The sequence below is a fragment of the Hippocampus zosterae genome, chromosome 13, assembly GCF_025434085.1.
Source record: "Hippocampus zosterae strain Florida chromosome 13, ASM2543408v3, whole genome shotgun sequence".
Lineage (NCBI taxonomy): Eukaryota > Metazoa > Chordata > Actinopteri > Syngnathiformes > Syngnathidae > Hippocampus > Hippocampus zosterae.
Window position 1 is genome coordinate 4,566,890 of NC_067463.1, and position 16,205 is coordinate 4,583,094.

The window sequence follows — 16,205 nt, forward strand, 5'->3', positions numbered from 1 at the left end:
AAGTTATCACGATTGTAAATGATGTCGGATTAATACAATCGCATTGCTTCTTGGGAGTTCACCGTTCGAAGGTGGAGGGAACTAGTTTCTCTCGGGGACGCGGAGCTCCTGCTTCAGATGACGTCACGCGGCTGGCGACAGCATGTCTGAGTGAGGCGGGAACGCGCGGCACGTGAAATTTTAAAAAAAAAGAAAGAAAAAAGGAGGAGCAAGAGATGACGAAGGCAGAATTTCATCCTTTTTTCTCTCACGTTTATCTTTCTAATTGTTACCCACATGCAATGTTTTATTTATGCTATCTTTCAGGGTTCCACTACTACAGCAGAATCCCCACCACTGACCCCCCCCCCCAAAATCAATAAAATAAAATAAAACCAAATTTAAAAAAAATACACCCGCCCCATCCTAAAAGTACCAATAAAAATAGCTGTCCTGATGACGACTATTGACAAATTCGGTCAAAGTCAAACTGTGGCTGTTATAAAACTTCCCTCTTTTACAGGAAATGTTTTCAAGTAACGTTCCATACCAAATTGCTGTTAAATTTTCTATTCAACTCACCAGATTCAATGGGAGCTCACCAGAAAATGCTATATTCTGCTTCCTCTAAATCTCCATGTTGTAAAATATGACACGCTTGAGAAGAGCATCAACACCCCCAAGTTAGACCCCCATACAGAGGGTGGTCTTCCCAGTGTCACAGTGTAGGGTGGGAAGCAGCATCTGACTGACAGCAGCTGTCATAGTCACATGCCGGCTGGGACAATAAACACACAGCACCTGCCAGTCAAGATTCTACTAGGAGTGAAGTGGGGTGCTGAGGTTAAACCAATACTAAGTGTGTGTGTGGGGGGTGGGGGTGGGGGTGGGGGGGTCATATGATGGTGCAACTGTATCTTTATCAGCTGTCCTTCACACTACAGGTGTGTATCCTGTATCTATATTTACTGGTCAATAGCCTATTCATTTTTTTAGAGCACCCGGCCTGAGATGGACATTGTGAGTGACCGAGGTTAAACTAACAGGGGTGCAATGGAGTCCCCAGGGTCACCCTTCCCTGCTCTGTGGAATTCGCGATTGGTCTTTATCCCTGTACTGGAATGTATATGGTAAAGTCTTGATTGCCCATCAGAAAATGACATTTTAAAGACGTTCAATATCACTTTTTTCCACTTTGACGACTTACCGATACCGAATACCAATATCTCTAGTACTTTTGATGTATAAAATTTCATTTTACATGACAAAAATACAATTGTGAATAAAATCTTTCTTTCTGCCGCAGACGGTGATTCGCCAATTATCAAACTGCCCTAGCATAGTATCAACTATTGCAGTTACTCAATGTCAGATTTTGTTTACATTAAATCTTGGTGGCTGATATATCTGCAGGCACCAAGGGTACACTTCCTTAAAATAAGGCTAGTACTGTATTGGCACTAATACCGATACATGAAATCAATACTCACCCATCCCGATGTAAAACCATAATTATTTGAATGAGCACTTTAACTTAGTGTTCCTTGTTTTAAAAAATATTTATTCTATCAGCATTAGACATTGATATTATTTAATAAAAACAGGATTGTTAAAATGAAACATTTGTATCCACGATAAACTTGTCCGTCATCATTTTATTACCATATGAGACAATGGCCAGTGGTAAGGTTGAGAACTAAATTAGCTCTAAAAGTTTTTTTTTTAATTTTATTACCTGTATTCGGTTGTGTGTGCCACTTATTTCTGAACTCATCCTTTTGTGTGTGTTAGAATTCCAACTGACTCAGAGGGGGATGGGATGGACACAAAGGATGATGAGTGAGGATGATATCACCCATCCCCAAACCGTGCCTGAGGTCATGTGACCAGGGTAGATGATAAATGACAACAGGATTGCATAAAGGCAGACACACGAGTGCTGTGTGGTGTCATGCGTTGCTCAATAAAGAACACTCTGCCAGCCACCCCGCCTCACTGTGCTTGTTGCCAACAGAAAAGGGTGACATTACAAATTACGTGCATTTTGCATTACAAATTGATTTTTAACATTAGCTATAGGCTAGAGTGGACCCCCGCTAGTCATAGCTAAGAGGGATATTATAAACAAATTGAAAAAACGAATATGACCTATTCTTCAAAAAAATTGGGAAACTGCCAACAGTTGGTTTTTGTGAAAAACCAACTACCCAAAAAGACCAAACAAAATATAAAACATTAAAAAACATTCATTCATCTTCCGTACCGCTTGATCCTCACTAGGGTCGCGGAACATTAAAAACAATATAAACAAATTAAAAGACACCAGCAAATACTCGAAACACGGGTGCCGAGCCGCAGGTATGCGGTAGCCACTGTACAATGTAAAAAGAGAGCATGTGGAAGGTCATTTCCATTCACTGTAACAAATATTGTCGGTGTATGCCAATTTTCTCATTATTCGTTGACTTTGTTTAGTCCGCCATCTTGTGGCAAGATGACATCACGTACCCTTTTACGTGATCAGTTTCACATCCATCCATTATACGAAACGATGATTTGAGATAGATTGTTTAAAAGACTTGGGTGTTTTACATTTGTGAGAATAAATACCACAGTGGAATAGAAACAAAGCCTAATTTTCTTTTTTTGTCTGGAATAAGGCTATTTTGAAACGGAGTACAACATTAACGTTAAATATTGACAGTGCACGGTTTCTTTTGAAGTTGTCAAACTGATCTGGAAAGTTTTCACACTTTTCCGATAGAAGCTCATCATATGCTGTACATAATATACTATATACAGGTATGTACATATTAGCCGCACCTGTTTTTAACCTGTTATAAAGCTTACAAAGGATGTTCTTTTAGTAATTTTAGTTTTCATTTCACAAAATGTTTAAGAAAAGAACTGTACACAGTTCAATATAAGTGCAATATAAAATAAATCTATCTTATAGTTATATATATAAAAGTACACATATATACTTACAGTATAGTATATAAATACAATCTTATAATACAAAAAACTTATACTATAAAAAAAACTTATACTTAAACTATAATACAAAAATCTTAAATACAAAAAACATCAAGTATTTTTTAAAGATGCTTCAAAATAGTTAAATGTCGAGAGCTCAGTACCATCGAAACAATCTACACTGAAGCATTTCTTATGTTTTGATGGTCTCTTCGTTCCTGGTCGTCTAAAACTCAATACCTGTACCGGAGAGTTCATGATGGCGATGATATGAACCACCCGCAAACGACCGCAAGATGTCACCCTTGTACCTGTAAAATGTCCTCCAAAAGGGAGTCTTCTGGTTTGGTCTTGTTGGCAAGCACCTGCTTGGACTCCAAACAAAAACACTGGAAAATCCAACACAACTTGCCAAACGATGTAAACACTGCTGTCATTTTAATATCAATAAAAATGCTCAACGGGCATGCACGGAGGCCAAGAGAAGAGTCATATCTGCTGGCATCAAAACCTCAACGATGCAGCGGTTTGGGGTTTTGTGGTTCAAGTTGCGTAGTTAATTGCGGTCCAGCAATCACAGAACATATCAACAATATCTGTGTTTGTGTGTAAACACTCCCCGTCAGTCCGTGGATGTGAAAGCAAACAATCCACGCGAGGAGGCTTGGAGCGTGCCGCTGTGATCCGGGTGGGCCAAAGTGCACATGAAGGTAACGTAACACATGACCACCAAGTCAACTCACCCCAAAGCCCTCCCCGGTCCCACGACTGAAAAGGAGTTGGCTGCAATCAGCGGGTGTGATTTCGGGGCTCGGACAAACTGCCAGGAGGTCGTGGAAAGCCAGCCAGTGAGCCTCTTTTTTTGACATTGCCGTCACCATGGCCAGCCTGAGTGGTCACATGCTAATCTCGTGAGACTTCGGTGTATCCGGCGGGACCTCAATAAATTCAGCAAGACTTTGGTATATCATGAGACGTGGGGTTTTATTTATCTTCGGACTCATAAGAATTCAAATGTCTCGCAAAATTTAGGGCAAATTTCATGAGACTTGAGTAGATCTCGTGAGATTTCAGCACAGCATATGAGGTTTTTGATTAATATCGCGAGAATTCCCAAGCAGATTTTCATTTCTCTCACGAGGCTTCAGTAAATTGTACATGGATTACTGGGGACTCCGGTATCGCTCACAAAATCTTGTGAGACTTCAGAAAAGTATGAGTATGTATCGCAAGACTTCAATAAACCTAATCTTTGCTTGTTGACTTCCGGTTCCTGCCGCCTTGCCCTGGCCTTTGTCAACTACTGTGTAGCGCAGCGCAGCCTTCTGTTCCAAGATGCCAAAGAAACAATAGAAATGTGTTTTCTTGGCTTCAGGAGCATAAACGATCATACCCGCCAAGCAATAAGTGCCCATACTAAAATAAACTTTCAGTTGTAATATTGTATAAAAAATAAATAAATTCCATATACTATTTATTATGCGACTTTTTCGTTCTTGATTTCCATTGAGCCAAAGATGGTTCACCTGGCAAGAGGGAAGCGGAAACACGAGCTATTTCTTTCCTCGTAATTGGTGCACAAAGGGAAGAATAAAGTGCACTCCTTTGGTCGCTCTCACTTCCCTTCACCTTGTCCTGAGTAGGGCATTCCGCCGTAGCTTAAGCAGGGGGAAATCTTTACTGCTTCATCCGGGATAATCCTGTCCCCGAACAAGGCGGCGAGGCTCTCATATGAAGAACGATTTATTCGCGGTGAATTCCGGTCAGGTCAAGTCTCCCGCTTTCATGTTTTTTCCCCCTCGTGCAGCTGTGGGGAGGGGGGGGGGGTAACTTGTGTGTTCACTTCAAAGACATGCCGATTGCAAACATGAATTAGGGCCACTGATAAACGGTAGCTTGATGTTTGAGTGTGTTTTGGGGGGGCTCAGGGGGAGGAAGGGGTCACACAGGAGAGCGTGTGGAGCCCATATAATGTAATTTAAAAGTGACTCAGAGGGCACGGCCTCGTCTAAGATAACAGGAAGCTTTGATTATTCCCCCATGACTAAAGTGACTATACTTTGAGGCCATTCATTTTCATTTGGAAACAAATGTGACCTATTTTTGTCCATTATATGTAATACAGAGCAGTGGTTTACGTATTTTAATCCTATAGCAATGTTTTTGTCATACGAACAGATTAGTAAACCTATTTTAAAATTAGACCAATGGGCGGTCACATATGGGCCCTTCTAATTCCGCCTAGCAACAAGTGACCATTCAAAGCAAAAAAAATCAGACTAACGGTAATATCGGTGATCTGCGGAAATGTGCAACAGCTCTCAGGCGCATTCAGATGTGTTGCAGAATGTGTTTTGTGTTTTCTTTAGCTTGTATGGTGACATAACCACAATAATGTAATTAAAAGTTCAGATTTTAGCATAAATACAATCGTATTTGCCATGTAAATTGCCCCTCACAAAGTCTGTCCAGCAACAAGTGACCACGCAAAAACATTTTTTAAAAATCTGTGTCATAACTGAATCTTCTCTCTTTCTCCCTGAATAAAATATCGGCTTCACCAAAGGACAAATATGAGAGGGTGTAAAGTTCAAATAAAGGAGACAACGCAGATGCTTCACCACAACAACAAAAACGGTTTCGCGGGCCCAACCAAAAGAGCCAGTGGAGCTCTTGTTAGTTCTTTTGAAATAGATTTGACATAATGTTAATTTCTTGTATTTATTTTGCCATAAATACATAAAATACATAAATACAGTATATTTACGTTAGAGTACATTCTATACACCTATTTGTAATGTATGTTTTCACTTTTTTGTTCATGTAAATGAATTTTGGAGTCCATTTTTGATAGCCCAGCAGAGAATAACAAGAAGTTTCCAGCTCACGGTGTAGCGCACTCACCACTTGTTGTCTATGTGCTCCGCCCCCCCCCCCCCCCCCCTCGCCTCTTCCCTTCCCGGGTAAATAAAGCAGTTTTCTGGTCAGAATTACACCCTGTCTTGGTGTGAGGTCCTTTTCAGTGAGGGAGGGGTGTGCGCGTGGGGGGGCTGCCTTGCTTGCTTTTATCTAAAATGTTTTCTATTTCTGCCTTTTGGAGAGACACTTTGGGCAGAAAGAAACCAGGTTTTTCCGAGGGCACGCCGGGGACTTTTCTCAGCATTGTGGTGAGATTTATTCGAGGAGGCTGCATTTTTCCCTGATTTGCCTCTTTGTTCTCAGTAAGTAGTTCCAGGTCTCCCCCCCATCACCCCGTCTCCCTCAGCCCCCCAACACTGACTCACACACACATTTTCTGACAGTGTGTGTGTGTGTGAGGCGGGACACGTTGTGACACCTGCTGTTGGGATGAATAGGGTCAGTGGCAGGGCCCTCCAGCAGCTGCTTGTTCTCACCACGAGACCCCCAACAAGCAGCAGAATGCGACGCCCCCTAGCAACAGCACCTCTCATTACACTTCTTATTTTTATGACAGCAAACTCCCCGCATACTCGCTTATAAGGCACCTGCGGATTCACCGATTCACATTCGGTTTTCAATTGTTTTTGCATTTTTCTGCCAGTTCTGTCACCTCCCTCGAAGCGTCTTCTGGAAAGGAAACCCTTCAAATTGACCCAGGATAAAACATAAAACAATCATCGCTGCTCTCCCGACACAGGAAGAGCCTTCCAGACGGAGATTCCCGGTTGGTGGGTGCTTCTGACCTGTCTACGCTCTTGTCGCTGTCTTTCTTAGTCCAGCCGGCTTGCACCAGACTTCAGAAAAACATCACCCACCGCCCGTGGCAGAAGACGGCGAGGTATGAAAACATCAGTGCCCAGACTGATGTATAAACCCCAACAAAAAGCCAGGCTTCAGACACGTTTACAATTGAGGGATTTAGGATGAGGACATAACAAAACACGTCCAAAAAATAGCACAACGTGGCATTTCCATAAGCAATACTTTGACTCTACATTGTGTTTGAATTAATTTGGTCGAACTCAACTCAGCCTGCCATGGTATGCCCCCCCGCCCCCCGACTTGCCAAATGGCATGGTCTACTTCGTACGCCTGCCCGAATGTGACACCCACCCCATGCGCCAACCCCTTTGGCCATTCCACTGGAAATGCGGTGCCTCAGGGTTATCTGGGAAAAAAATGGCTGTAGCAGTGACGTTCCAAAAGCAATGAAGTGAATCAACATGTCAGTATGTGCTTGTTATATATGAAAAAAAGATTGCACTCAAAGGGCTGTATTTTTCATGCCGGCCCATTGCGTAATTTTGCGCAGAGGGAGGTCAGACATGTTGGTCAAAGGAGATGCTGTTGCCGCATCCTTGTCTGACATGCTGAGGGAAGAGGTTACAATCATCAAAATTTCTACATAGGAATTGTGCAAGTAGGCCCACAAATGAGGGTGTCACAAGTGAATGGTCATCGTGTCATGGACCTAGAACACTTCTCTGTGGGATCCCGCCCCCCCAAAAAATAATGTTTTAGATTCATTGTCTGCTTAATATCAATGGAGATTATATTTTAAAAAGCACATATTGTCAAACTTTGTGACTCAAAAAAAAACGCATATCACCAAATTTGTTTCCTAGCAAGTACTCGACATGAGAAAAATATAGAATTACATTCACAAATATGTACAATCTATTTACAATTAAAGAACACGTTTCATCTGATTGGAATCCTGCAATGGTAGTCTGCATGTAAAATAGGTTCAATTTTGTGGCATCACACAGCAAAGGAAGGGCTCTTGGTCCTCTGACACAATTACATTCACCAAAAATATATGAAAGGATTTTGTGCATTTCCTCATGTCTTTCAAACACAGAATTTGGAACTATACATTATGTTTTTTGTTTGACGGTCCAACAACACATCAAAAAGACAACAAAAAATGTTGCCTTCTAGCCATCAAAAAGCACATATTGCCAAATAAAAACCACAAATGACAACAATCTGGATTTTTTTTATCTGAGCTGCTGATTCGCCAGATAGATGGTCTTGAGGAGTAACATCGCCACAAAATCCTGACACCCGAAACACACAATTTTTTTTTCCAGCATTACCTTTCACACAAAACCTTACCATCATATTAGCAGCCATAAACCATCAGTGTGCTCCACCACAAAAACAAAACAAAACAAAACAAAGCAATAAACCTAGACAATAAAACCACCTCTGGGAGAGGGGTGGTGGTTGCCTTGGGGGCGGGGCGTTACCTGCTTTTGTAATTGCAGGTTGCTGGACGTGACAAGGTGTGACCCTGTGAAATGAAAGACGGGCTGAAAAACATACAAAATGGCGCCGCGAGAGTGGCTGCCTTTCCAGCAGCTCCTATATTTTGTTGTTCTACTTCTTACTTTCATTACTTTGCTGCTGTGAATTGGGAATTTCTCCATTGTGAGACTAATAAAGGTTTTCTTATCTTATCTTATCTTAAAAATAAGACACGACGAGCACATTTAGCCTTGGAAGAACATTTTTGATTAAATTTGCAGTTTTGCTTCAAGATTGGTGAAAGACATGACATGATAGGAGATGAATCCCCCCCTACCCTCCACACACACTCATGAAACGGACATTAAGAGGGCATTATTGCAGTTGCAATGATGTTTTTGCACATGTGCTCGTCGTAGACGTGCAGGTGCACATGAAAAGAAAAATGTGAGTTGGTACAGACAAGTGGAGGAAATAGCTGAGCAAAGTGCCCACCAAAGTGGTCTGGATGCTTCAAGACTACATGCAGGATTAGGGTTGGGTTATGGCGGGGTAGGTGGGGGTGGGTCCTCAAGGTCCAGGGGGCCACTGTGTTGGGCCAAATGGAGAAAAAAAACTAAAAAAACAGACTATTTTCTATGCATGACTTCTCAGCGGGCATCTTATGTCAATCCTACATCAATATGCCAACAAAATTAATTGATGTCATATTGATGTTGAATTAATAACATGTGCCCCCTGGGTTTTATTTGCTTGAAAACCTGCAAAATATTTTAACCAAAACCTTTTGCAGCAAAGCCCATTATTTTTGTAAATTACTTTTGTTTGAATTCAGACAAATTTTTCAAGCATTTTGCATGTCATGTTTACTTTTTTTTAGAAGAGCCGTCTTTTTTCCTTTGAACAATGCAATTTTTTAGATCATCGTTTTGCTTGAAATCTTACAAATTTCGTGTATTTTAGGATTGAACTAGACTGAATTTTTTTTGACATACGGGATAACTATTTTATTTTTACAATTATGGCGAAAATAGTTTGTGAGAATTCCTACTATTTTTTACAGCATCATTCGTAATTATTATTGTTTTGTACATTATTTTGTTCATGTGCAATCCAATTAAATATTGAAGTGCATTTTAATTATTGCATTAATGTTTATTTTTATTTTTTGAGAGAGAGAGAGAGAGAGAGAGAGAGAAGTGGCCAATCCACATGTAACATTGGAACACCCAAAAGGAACACCGGCACGGATGACAATTTTTCAAGTGCCCAAGCTTCCATTTGACGCCTGCTTGATTTCCTTTGGTGGTTTGCATCAGCGTGTTCTCTGTGCCACCAGCTTGCCACGGCAGCAGCCTTTGGACACGGAGCTTTGCACAGATTAGGATGCGCCGCAGGCGGCCCCGTGTACCAAAACAAGGATTAACGCTGTGGCGAAGGCGGCGCAAAGAAACGCGCAGTGCCAAGGAAGGAGTGAATAGGCAATAATTTTCTCCCTGTGGTGATGTTGTTTACTCATCCCCATTTTGGGAACGGATTTATTTAGCATTCATTTTTGGAACACGATTGGACGCTTTTCAATCATTGTGTGTGGGTTTGAAATTTTGTTTTGAGAGCAATAGCCAATTTTTCATTTTAGCATGTACTCCTTAGTTTAGTACGGCGCAACCTTTTGAGTTCTCTTGAGTGAAATTCGTCTTTGAATCAGCAGGCGAGTGATGTTAGCTTAGCATTTAGCATATCAAATTCTCTTGATTGTCATACACTTGAGTTGTCCTGACTCAAGGTCATGAGAAAAAGGAAGAATGTGACATAAGCTTATCGTACTAGCATCCACTCTATCTATTAGAGGAGGATCCTCTGAGTTGTCCTCGACGAGGTGATCCTCTAACCGGGAAATAGGAAGCGAGTGACGCTAGTTCAGCATCTTTGTATGTAAAAGTGGAACATTCAAGTGGTGGCCATTCAGTGAGTGTCTGAAATAAGATCTCATCTTAACATGTAGGTGAAAAAAACCTGCGTCAGGAAACATTAGAGAGATGTTAGCATGTCGACGTGTACCTCGTAGTCTTTTACAGACGAACCCTGAGCCAGAGTTGTCTTCGAAGCAGGAAGTGAGTGACGTTAGCTCATCACGTCAACTTGACTCTACTATAGTCACACCTTTTGAGTTGTCCTGGCTCGAGGTCGTCTTCGAAAACAAAACAGAGAGAAAATCACGTTAGCTTAAATATGCAAGTGTCTCCTTCTGTCTCTGCAGTATTATTGTAGGGTACAGTCAGTCAGAAATTCACGCTTACGCAACTCTGAGAGTGGTGAGTTTGGAGAGGCAGAGCACGCTCCCCTCCCATTAATTCCTCGATGAACAAATCCGCAATCCATGCTTGAACTATTTCCACTAGGTACTGCCTGACGCACTGACACACAGTGTCCCCAGTTGGAGCACCGAGAGCGGACTCCAACATTCCCTTTTCGACGAACTTTAAATAATAGAAATTCCCATTTGAACGAGGCTCTTATTTTCTTAGTCAAGCCCTCACCCAATGCATCCTTGCTTTCAGCTAGTTTAACATTTATCGTATCAACCTCACACAATTACAGCTGTCAAGCGGAGGTCAGCATAGCCAGAACCAGGAAGTGACAAGTAAGCAATGTGATTTTGCATATATGAGAAATAAATACCATCTCTCAAATCATCACTGTCTTATCAAATTTTTGTTTCAGTTAAAATTTCGAATTCAGTAAGATGGATTTGCATGAATTTCTAGCCCTTGTCAGTCTTACCTGTGGTCCAGATGTCAGCGACGGGGGTCTTCACATGACAGATTGAGCCTCAGTGGGACACTTAATTGCATCACTTCATGGACACGAGTCAATATTGAGGGCTGAGCATGTAAACAAGCTCGGAATCTGCCATGTGATTACAAACAGTTAAAGCCAGCAATAAATAAATCAAATATGAAATCTCATTGGACAGCCACTCGAGACCAACACGCGATTAGCATGACCATTGTTCTTTTTTTTTTCTGTTTATGTTTGTAGCTAATGTTTTGTTGTCAGCGAGGAAATGATTTCAGGTGGTCAGAGAGAGCGCCACTCTTCCGTGTTTGAATTGGAATGAGAGAAGCTAACTGTTGTGTCATGTGCACGTGTTCCTATTCAAACCATGCAGCTACTGACAAGCTAACTGACTGGATGCTAATTAACATTATTAGGATAGGTTAGTACTGAAAAAAGTCAATTTATCTGAACATGATCTACATGTTGCATTTTCTATATCATATAAAAATATTCCCAAAGTCAATTTTTGGAATTTTTTCATACTGACTTTTGGTAGGAGGCAGACAACATGCATTTTGTACAGAACATAAAATAGATGAAGCGGTCTCTCGATATTGCGACTTTTCAACAATTGCGGGCGGTTTGGAACTTATCCTCTGTGGGTTCACGATAATGCTTTTCCCGCATTGAAATGATCCCAAAAAGCGAATTGCAATATCAATGGAGGACGTTCATGTTGGTGTATACAACATGAAAGCCGGTTCAAATGTTTGGTATACAGTCCTCCTCCTCGTGTTTATTCTCAGTCCTGTTTGGGAAGCCAAAGACCACCGGACCACGGGCGCTCCTCTGGGAGGAAGAATGATTCCCCCCAAATAAAAAAAGTTCTGATTTACGCAGCTGATATATGATGTATAAACTCACATAGATTGGAGAGTGCGTATTGGATGCCAATAGACAAGGCTACGATTGCATTACCACTCACAATATTGCAGCGTGTGTGCGTGTGCGCGCGGGTCAGGCAGTGAGCTGGGTGGTCTGCACTCGCTATCATTAAACAAGCCAAAACCTCATCGGTATTTTCAGAAGGAAATTAATATGTGTGTGTGTGTGTGTGTGTGTGTGTGTGTGTGTGTGTGTGTGTGTGTGTGTGTGTGTGTGTGGAAAAAGGATCACCCACATTTTCTTGTGTTTATCAGCATCCTTGCTCCTTTTTGCTTACAAATTACCGGTATACGGTGTATAATTTTATACTTTCATTCATTCATTCATTTTCCGAGCCGCTTGATCCTCACTAGGGTCGCGGGGGGTGCTGGAGCCTATCCCAGCTGTCTTCGGGCAGTAGGCGGGGGACACCCTGAATCGGTTGCCAGCCAATCGCAGGGCACACAGAAACGAACAACCATTCGCACTCACACTCACACTCACACCCAGGGACAATTTAGAGTGTTCAATCAGCCTGCCACGCATGTTTTTGGAATGTGGGAGGAAACCGGAGCACCCGGAGAAAACCCACGCAGGCCCGGGGAGAACATGCAAACTCCACACAGGTAGGCCGGAGCTGGAATCGAACCCAGTACCTCTGCACTGTGAAGCCGACGTGCTAACCACTGGACTACCGGGCCGCCTAATTTTATACTTGATAATTATAAATATATTTTATAATTATACCTTTATATATACCTTTTGGGGATTTATTGGTTGAAATGTCAAACAGAAATGTGTTCAATCATTCATTCATTCATTCATCTTCCGAGCCGCTTGATCCTCACTTGGGTCGCGGGGGGTGCTGGAGCCTATCCCAGCTGTCTTCGGGCAGTAGGCGGGGGACACCCTGAATCGGTTGCCAGCCAATCGCAGGGCACACAGAAACGAACAACCATTCGCACTCACACTCACACCTAGGGACAATTTAGAGTGTTCAATCAGCCTGCCATGCATGTTTTTTGGAATGTGGGAGGAAACCGGAGCACCCGGAGAAAACCCACGCAGGCCCGGGGAGAACATGCAAACTCCACACAGGGAGGCCGGAGCTGGAATCGCACCCGGTACCTCTGCACCGTAAAGCCGACGTGCCAACCACTGGACTACCGGCCCCCCGCACCCCCCTATATATATATATATATATATATATACATATATATATATATATATATATATATATATATATACAGATATACATGATCTAATGTGTTAAATATGATTTGTGGAAGTGATATATAAAATATATTTATAATTATCAAGTATAAAATACATTCACGATATGCATTGTGCACAAAATATTTTTACATGCATTTTCCCCCTTTTTAATTGGTTAAACAAGGTGTTAAAGGTTTTTCTGGAACATTAAAAATATATATTTGTGATGCTTTTAGTCATTTAAAACCCATTAGAACATTTTCACCACTGTGTATGATATGTTTTAGCATTAAACATTTTAGAATTTTAAAATAAAAGCATAACAATTGTGTATTTGTCTGAACTACAAGGCATTTGTATGTGGAAAACAAACAAACGTTTAAGCTGTAATAGTAACTTGATTTCGGTATCGTGATTTATGTGTGGGAAAGTGAAAACATTGTATTAAAAATGATTTAATAACAACTCCAAAAATAGTATCTGTTACCCAGTAACCCAAAAAACTCTTTGAGGAGGCTCCTGCGGTGGGGGTGGGGGGTGGAAATTCTCACCTTGAGTTCCTCGCTGCCATTTGGCATATTCTGAAAATCAACAGTGTTCTTGCTTTTGTCCTGATGGAATCAAACACTGAAAATCAACACTTGAGACATGCTATAAATTTTAATAGACATATTGATATTTCCGAAAAGAAAGTTATCATCCCTAAGTTGTATTTACAATACATGAATAATACAAAAAAAAGAAAAAATACACACATACAGTACAATGACATACTTAAATAATTATCATCTCATTTTGTGTAACTACTACTTAAATAATGAAAATGGTTATTCTATTCACACCATGCCGTCTCAGCAGCTACAATGCAACAACGTTCACATTAAGTGCTAACAAAAACAAACAATATATATACTTTTTTTTTTCCATTTTACAGCATAAAAATTCCATTGTGGACTCGTTCTCGACCAGGTAGACTTATTATGTCAGCAAACACATCGAGCAAATTCAAAAAAGAGAACCCCCCAAACAAAACGAAACAGCAAAAAACACAAAACACCATGATAGCATTTGAACAAGAACAAACGCCAATATCGGGGCTCTGTGGTGGAGCCTTTTGGAGCAGATTCTTCGGGGGGAAAGGGCATTTAAAAATCAAGCTGCAAATAACACCAAATGGACACAAATCTTAGTGTAAAATGTATTTTTATAAACACCGATCTCTCCCATATATTATTACACTTAAAAAAATAAAACTCCCTCTATCATAACAATAATAATAATGCTATGTTTAAAAAAAAACTTTTCTTATTATTTACTTTTTTTTGGTTTATTTTTGCAATGCTAAGAAGTAGTGGGTAAGCTCTATAGAGGAAATATACATCGCCATTCGCCACCTCATCCTTTTCTTCCCTTTGTGGTTCGGACATTCAACATGCCCCTTTGACACCGCCCTTTTTGAAACGGCGACATTTTTCTACATTTTCCAATCCTGACTGATCTGTCATGACGGTGACAAGTTTTACAGAGCACAAATGGAAACACTTCACTGAAAGTCACGACACTCGCCGTGTCGTGTTGAAAGCAAATGACACAGCCTGACAAGTAACATTTTTGAGCACACAGTTGTGGGCCATGCCCCACCTTAGCTGGATTCCGTGTGAAAGGCAAACGCGGGAAAAGGGCAGATTTGTTCCTGCAGGGACTTGTATGAAATCAACTGGCCATTTTGTGGCTTCGGGGGTAGTATCAGAGCTGTAACAGAGGCGGCACAGCCCGTTTGGAAGGGGGAACTTACGTCTCCCGCCCTGATGCGTTGAAAGCAACCATCAAGGCCCCAAAGGTTTTATTCAAATTTTAATCAGAGATGGCTTTATGTGTCACTTAATGTATTTTTTGACACAGATTAAAAAAAAAAAATCATTTTTTTCCCGAACACATCCGTTTTTTGACATATATTCATTTTTTTGTTTTTAAGTTTTACCTATGAAAGGTTGCACAATATAGATTTTACGATTGGTCGTTTAAAGCTGTAGCATGTTTGGAAAAAAAATACCACCTGTTGCTGAACCTAACCCTTAATCTGTAAATATTGCTAAATATCGTTTACATATTTTTTTTCCTTTTTATCGAAAACCTGATGTGCTAGAGAAAAACAAGGGCAGACTTGGAATCAGCCCCTCCCCCCAAAAAAAGCCCCAAACAACTAGAAATGTTTATGTGCATCTCTGATTAAAGAATGTTGTAAAAATGTGTTGACCAGTGTGAAGTGTCACTGTCACAGCGACCCGCTCTGACGCTGCTCCTTTTGCAGGGTCTCTGTGTGAAAGAGGCTAGCGTTAGGAGGTTGGACTGCAACTGTGCAAAGGTGTTTGCGTTTGAAATGTTTTGTCATGAATGCGGAGCATGGGGGTAGCAATCCAGCGTCTCTCTTCATCCCGCGCTGAAAATGTCCAACGGTTGTGGATGCAATCTCGTCTCCAAAAGTCACCACGACATCACGGCAAAACAAACTGTCACTCCTTTGCGCTGTTTTTTAAACATTTTTATATTTGTCCCAGAGAGAGGCAAAAAACGTCTTGGCTCGGCGTTTTCCGAGACTTGGATCCCAGGCCTGGTGCTCGGGTGGGGTGGGGGAGCAAGTAGCTTATCGTCCAGTAAGGAACTGTAATGTCCGGTGATGTCGAGTAAAGGCAGCTGTGATGGAGATGGATTTTTTTTTCATGTGTCAGCGTGGGCAAAAAAAAAAAAAAAAAGAGGATACGTCGTTGGCCAGTGGCACTAGGTAGATTCGTGTAGGGCGAGGATGGAAGGTGCCGACGAGGACGCCACCCACCTCCCCCATCGGAGTCTCTCTATACGATGTAGCTAGTCAGGTCCAGGAGGTACGAGGTCATGTCGATGATGTGGTCCAGGAGGCCGTCCTTCTCCTGGTCATTGGGCATGCCCCGCTCGCTCTGCTCGCACTGGTCGCCCGAGTAGCCGCTCTTGCACAGGCACTTGTTGGGCTCCATGCACACGCCTCCGTTGCGGCAGCCTGGGTCGCACTTGGCTGCGGGGGTGGGTTTGAAAAGACAGGAAGTGGTGAAGCTGGGCCCAATCAAGTCGTGATGAAGGTTTTG

The 16,205-nt window shown here is 41.7% G+C and overlaps 1 protein-coding gene across 4 annotated transcripts in view; it reads right to left on the reverse strand.

The window, feature by feature from the left end:
* Positions 1–14,380: 14,380 nt before the first annotated feature.
* Positions 14,381–16,205, reverse strand: part of hhip (hedgehog interacting protein) — a 134,359-nt gene continuing 132,534 nt past the window's right edge. For all 4 annotated transcript variants that reach the window (XM_052083654.1, XM_052083653.1, XM_052083655.1 and 1 more), the window contains one exon: positions 14,381–16,135. In XM_052083654.1, coding sequence (XP_051939614.1) covers positions 15,939–16,135 — 197 coding nt within the window. In that variant the 3' untranslated portion in view covers positions 14,381–15,938. The remainder of the gene's footprint in view (positions 16,136–16,205) is intronic.